This window comes from Prunus mume, linkage group LG8 (assembly GCF_029339155.1).
Source record: "Prunus mume cultivar Tortuosa linkage group LG8, ASM2933915v1, whole genome shotgun sequence".
In the NCBI taxonomy this organism is placed as follows: Eukaryota; Viridiplantae; Streptophyta; class Magnoliopsida; order Rosales; family Rosaceae; genus Prunus; species Prunus mume.
This window is the reverse complement of record NC_142705.1, coordinates 23,018,158-23,024,337: the sequence shown is the minus strand read 5'-3', so window position 1 is coordinate 23,024,337 and position 6,180 is coordinate 23,018,158. Positions and strand designations below refer to the sequence as shown.

The 6,180-nt window shown below is 39.2% G+C and overlaps 1 protein-coding gene across 2 annotated transcripts; it reads right to left on the bottom strand.

Annotated features, from left to right (window-relative positions):
- Positions 1–1,185: 1,185 nt before the first annotated feature.
- Positions 1,186–6,036, bottom strand: LOC103335992 (5-methyltetrahydropteroyltriglutamate--homocysteine methyltransferase). Of its 2 annotated transcripts, none has more exons than XM_089043544.1 (11): positions 5,692–6,036; positions 4,584–4,937; positions 4,397–4,484; positions 4,092–4,219; positions 3,605–3,996; positions 3,350–3,513; positions 3,023–3,103; positions 2,767–2,933; positions 2,560–2,665; positions 1,927–2,379; positions 1,186–1,820 (listed from the first exon to the last, which is right to left on the bottom strand). In XM_089043544.1, exons 2-11 carry the CDS (start codon positions 4,931–4,933, stop codon positions 1,452–1,454), a joined length of 2,298 nt encoding a protein of 765 aa, XP_088899670.1. In that variant the 5' UTR covers positions 4,934–4,937; positions 5,692–6,036; the 3' UTR covers positions 1,186–1,451. The 2 variants fall into 2 exon arrangements, with proteins under 2 accessions (XP_088899670.1, XP_088899669.1); XM_089043543.1 differs by having other exon boundaries at positions 5,923–6,036.
- Positions 6,037–6,180: the final 144 nt, after the last annotated feature.

Genomic DNA, 6,180 nt, shown 5'->3' with positions numbered 1-6,180 from the left:
TCGAAGTTTATCTAATGAAGTTTCTCTTTAGTAATTAAAAATAAAAATCACACTCTTTATACCCCTTAAGGGCAAAATTGTACTTTCAGAAATTCAAACTTACAAAGCCCACAAAAATGGCCAACCTCATCAACCTAAAACTTACATGAAACTAAACTACTTGAGCAGGCCCAAAATTCAAATAGGGTTTTTAGCATATCTGGATTTCAATTTCTTTTTTCTTTTTTCTTTTTTCTTTTTTTTTTCTTTTTTTGTGGCCAAGAAAAGGAACTTAATAATCTGATTCGATCTCCGGGCCAACCTATGAACAATGTTGTGCCTCGTCTAGTCAGTCTCCTTAATCGTCAGTCCTAAAAAGGCCCTAACATTACTATCAAGAAATCTTCATTTTCTTAAAGACAAACGCGTGAATTAACATCTCCAACAAAGGTATTAAACAACCATACTGGAGGTACAAAGTCTCAATAAAAACTACCACATGCCCTATACACAAAAGATGCAACCTCGTGAACAGCCTTGTTACAACTGTGAGGTGCATATACAAAGGTTACTTCCTGGAATTCTCAAATAGCAGCCTGAATGTTGAAAAGAATACTATCCACCTTCATGTCCACCGTCCTCTCCCCCTTCACCATATGAAAGGCAACTTGGGAATCAAACTCAACCGCCACACCAAAGAAACCTCCGTGTTGGCAAGCTAACAGAACTGCACATCTATGGCATCCATCTCCTCCACGAGAAACCTCCTTGTTACTTTGCAGATTTCAATTTCTTTACCTAAACTTAATTGTTCTCTTTTTTTACCCAACTAGTGGGTTTTCGGGTTAACAAATATTAAAGTGTAATGAGAATGCAAAAAAAAAAAAAAAAAAGGTCAAAAGAAGAAAGTTAGAAAGAAAGTTGCTAGCATTTAAACCAAAAGGTGAAACTGTATCAATCATTTTTTCTCTGTATGGGTTCAAAGGAAATCGGTTGGAAGTAATATATAATTTTGAAAAAGTGCATTTTTATGAACGCAATTTGGTTTTTGCAGGCACGATAAGGGGATTGATATAAAAGGAATAGGCTTGGAAACATGGACACCACACAACTTGGTAATGAGATTTCTTCATTTATCACGTACACCAGTCAGTTTGGTGCGTTTGAAAATGACAAGAGGCAGGGCCTCAAAAATACAAACACAACTTGGTAATGAGATTTCTTCATTTATCATGTACACCAGTCAGTTTGGTGCGTTTGAAAATGACAAGAGGCAGGGCCTCCAAAATACCAAATATCAAGAGGAAAAAAACAAACACAAAAAAAAAAAAAAAAAAAAAAGATAAAATGCTCTCGAGCTCATTAAAAGCCTACTAGATATTTCAACACAGTTATTTAAACCAATAAAACATTATAGAACCGTTTCAAGTTCATGTAATGCAATAGAATTGAAGCTTCCTTTCTCAAATCATTCACTTGGTACTGGCGAGCTGGGTGCGGAGGAGCTTGGCAGCAGCAACCATGTTACTGAGGGCTGGCTTCACTTCAGCGTACTTGCGAGTCTTGAGACCACAATCAGGGTTAACCCACAAGATGTTTGTCTCGAGCACTGCAAGCATCTTGTTGATCCGGTCTGCAATCTCTTCAGTTGATGGTATTCTTGGAGAGTGGATGTCATAGACACCAGGGCCAATGCCAGCACCATACTTCACTCCCTCGCGGAAGACCGACAGGAGCTTCTCATCTGAGCGAGAATTCTCAATGGTGATCACATCAGCATCCATGTCAATGATTGAGTGGATGATGTCGTTGAAGTTGGAATAGCACATGTGAGTGTGAATCTGTAGGTTTGTTTAAAAACAAAACCAGTTCAGAAAATTGAAGTAATTAAAAAAAGGGAGAAAACAAATGCTTACAATTAAAGAAAACAGAGAAGTGGAAAAAGACCTGAGTAGTGTCCTGCACACCACAGTTGGTGATCCTGAAGGAGTGGACAGCCCAATCCAAGTAGAAAGCTTGCTCCGACTTCCTTAGGGGCAACCCCTCTCTCAAAGCAGCCTCATCAATTTGAATAACATTGATACCAGCTTTCTCAAGATCCTCCACTTCATCCTTGATGGCCAAAGCAATCTGGTAGGTAGTCTCAAATCGGGGCTGGTCATTTCTAACAAAGGACCAGTTAAGAATGGTGACAGGGCCTGTAAGCATTCCCTTCATTGGGCGGGCAGTCATGCTCTGAGCAGCAGATGACCAGAACACGGTCATTGGGTTGGGGCGGCTGACATCACCGTAGATGATTGGTGGCTTCACACATCGAGATCCATAAGATTGCACCCAGCCATTGACAGTAAAGGCAAAGCCTGATAATTGTTCTCCAAAGTACTCAACCATATCATTCCTCTGCCATGAGAAGATACAAATAATGAATTAGAGGGACACATAAAAAGAAGAAATCTTAAAATAGATGAAACATAAGACAGAATTTCCAGTTCTCTTTAATTGATAATAACTAAAAAAAATAAGCAGTAGAATATCTCTCTCTTCACTTTCTTGAAGAGATATTCATAAAGGAAATCTCACCTCGGGCTCCCCATGGACAAGGACATCAATGTCGAGCTCTTCCTGAAGCTTTACAACTTTGCTAATTTCCTCCTTAATGGCCTTGACATACTCCTCCTCAGAAATCCTGAGTACAGCACACATCAGCACAATTAATAATGCATTATTAATGAAATAGTTGTGATTCACAACTTTTATGAAAAATACGGAACAATTAATTTCACTCACTTCTTGGCCTTGTATTCACGACGGACCCTCCTGAGTTCAATGGTCTGAGGGAATGATCCAATGGTAGTGGTTGGGAGAATTGGAAGGTTAAGCTTCTTCTGTTGAGCATCAAGTCTAGCACTTACATTAGTAGCACGGCGGTGGTCAGAACCCTTCAACGCAGCAGCCTGTGAGGCAAAAGAAAAAGTCAATTCAAAGTACAAAACCATTTTAACAGCATGTCAATTGGAAAGGCATATGAATTGAAAGCACTCACAGCCTTTTGAACAGCCTCATTGGTCACCCTTGGGGAGGACTTCCTTGAAGCCTGAGCTGCGGCATTAGCAGAGAAAAATGCCTGATGAAAAAAACATAAAAGGTGAGTTATAATTAGGGATCAGTACCACACAAACAGATAAACAAAACTCAAAAGAATCCTGAGAAACCAATGCTGAAGTGAACAATGTCAAACTCCAAAATGTGCAATCTAATACAGATAATATTATACTGCCAACTCTTCTAACTTTATGATTATATGCCAAAATGCACGAAATTTGTGCTTTATGAACAAATCTGATAACCTAAATGAAAAATATGGTTTTACCTCATCCTTGTGACCAGCCAAGGCCTTGGCCAAAGCATTAACTTCAACAATTTTCTGGGCAGCAAAAGCAAGCCATGATTTTATTTCCTGGTCCAGCTTGGTCTCATTAACAAGATCAACAGCAGTGTGAAGAAGAGAGCAGGAGGTGGAGACAACAAGTTTATCTGCACGGGACAAACAAATAATTAATGAAATGCAACTTTAGAAACTAAATTATTTGACATTATCACTAAAAACTGCATAAAAGTTGAATACCTTTGCCAACAATGCCTTCAAGAGACTGTAAAGTACTTAGGGAGGCAGAAAGATCATTAGCCCAGATGTTCCTTCCATCAACCAATCCGGCAAAGAGGTATTTTCCCTTAGGGAATTCACCCTTAATCAAATCAAGGGTCTTAGCACCACGAACTAAATCAAAACCAAATGCGGTGACACCTTTCAAGGAAGTGAGGGTCTTGAATGCCTCAGCGGGAACATCAGCAAAGTAGGTCTCAATAAGAACATTCAAGCCAGATAGAGTTGATTCCAGGTGAGAGTAGGCTTCAGTGAATGCTTGCAACTTGTGAGAATCAAGATCCATAACAAGCGTGGGCTCATCAAACTGAATCCATGAAGCTCCAGCAGCCTTAAGCTCAGATATAACTTCCCTAAACAGATATTCATAGTTGGAACAATAAGTTGGATACTCAAAATTAACAGAAGCAAGACAAAGTGTATATCTGATATACAAAGAGTATCTTACTTGTAGATTGGAATGATTTTTCCAAGAAGAGAGAGAAGAGAAAAGGACTTCTCAACACCCTTTGCTGGTTTCGAAAGCAACAAGTATGACACAGGACCAACAAGGACTGGAATGGTGTCCACTCCAAGCTGCATAAGAAAGATTGGATTAAGTTTTCACCATAATTAACGTGGTAAACAGACTAGGATTTCCCTTCAGATATCCATGTGTTTGTGTTTACTTGTGTGCCTCTGCCAATGCGTGCAAACGTATATACAGAACAAATGATATAGAGAATAGAGAATGAACATATCATATATACATACCGCCTTAGCCTCCTTGTATTCCTCGACGGCCTTGTGAGAAGCATAGGAGAAGTTGACATCAGGTCCCAACTCAGGGACAATGAAATGGCTGGATTAGTACATTAATTAAGTTAGTATAAACCATACGAAAGCATAATAATATGTTGATACTTTTAATAAACATAATGCTGAGAGAGGATTTACGTACTAGTTGGTATCGAACCACTTGGTCATCTCCATAGCAGGAACTGAGGCATTTCCTCTGGCCATGGAGAAGTATGTGTCAAATCCAATCTCACCACCATTCCATCCATATCTAGGTGGAACAGCCCCGAGCAATGCAGTGGTGTCAAGCACTTGATCGTAGTATGAGAACGTGTTGCTGGGGATGTGCTTGATCCCAGCATCAGCCATCTGCTTCCAGATGGAAGATCTCAGATCAGCTGCCACCTTCTGTAAATCTTCGGCACTGCTCTTCCCATCCCAGAAAGATTCCAAGGCAAACTTGAGCTCTCTCTTGGGGCCCATACGAGGGTATCCAACAATGTGAGACGCCATTTCTCTGTTTGATCAGATCAACAACCAACACAACTTAGCTGACTTAACAACTAGAAGAAGAAACATTTTCACGATGACCAGGCAATAAAAAGTTTAAGAATAGTTTAAGTTACATCATGTCAACCATTCAAAACACCCTGACAGATATACACAGCATTTTTTTGCTTCAAGAAAAGAGTTGATTGAAATCAAGAACAACAACAAAAATTATGAAACGTCTCTGTTATCTTCATGTGGAAATGAAAGAAAAAATATTGATACTGAGACATCCTGAAGAAGTACATAGATGCTTGAATTATAAACACTCAATCAAATCCAACCAGAGAACCTACAACCTTATATAGCAGAACTTTGTGCTTATGGATCTAATGTTTAAAGCAAGGAATCTCATCCTGAAATCGTAGTAAAGCAGAGAAACGGTTGAAGGAGAAATGGTCTCACTTATAGATCTAACGCTACATGCAGGGAATTTATCTGAACCACTTAAGAAAATCAAATTTTTATTTGGCCTTATCTTTAAGAAAATCAGAACAGCCAAAAAGAAACCCACTTAACTCAGAGATCTACAGTAAAACCCAAAAACCCAATAACAGATCTACAAATACCAAAACCATAACATACTCAGATCTGCAACCCAAAATGCCCAACAACCAAAATCCCAATGCCACCAAATGTTCATTCAATTAAACCAAAAGGGTATCCGAAAAATCCAAAATTTTCGCAAAATCCAACACAGAATCGCAGAAGTGGACACTAACCAGTGTAGATCTCAGCGTAAAACCAAAAAATCAAATCAATTTTTTTACGAATGGTAAACAAAAGAGTGAAAGGTAAGCTCTAGATCACGTTGGCATGGCAAAAAGGGTTGGAAATGATGAGGGAAAAAAAAAAAGCAGCAATACGCAGGGGTCTGAGAGAGAAGCCTAAAAGAAGAGAGAGATAATAAGAGGAGGAACAGAACCAGAAAATGGAGGGGAGGGTCTTCGTACCTTTCGGAGGTAAAGAATACGTGACTGGTTCTTTCTTTCTTCTTCCGCTTGGTTCAGTTATTAGCGTAGAAGAGAGAGGAGCGAGTTCGAATGGCTCACTCTCGCCTTATTTATAGCCATATGCGCTTGCGTGGCTTTCTGCTTATAGATCTGGGATTCTGCCCCCCTGCCTTGCCTTTGCCCACTCTTTCCCACGCTCATTTTTTTTTTCTTTTTTCAGTTTTTTTATTTTTTTTTTCCGGACTTTTTTTAAATTTT

Excerpts from the sequence above, each read along its gene's own strand:
- LOC103335992 (XM_089043544.1), bottom strand. The coding sequence starts at position 4,933 with ATGGCGTCTCACATTGTTGGATACCCTCGTATGGGCCCCAAGAGAGAG. Across the intron at positions 4,485-4,583 it reads AAGTGGTTCGATACCAACTA|CCATTTCATTGTCCCTGAGT; the intron begins GTACGTAAATCC and ends GTACTAATCCAG. Across the intron at positions 3,997-4,091 it reads AAAATCATTCCAATCTACAA|GGAAGTTATATCTGAGCTTA; the intron begins GTAAGATACTCT and ends ATATCTGTTTAG.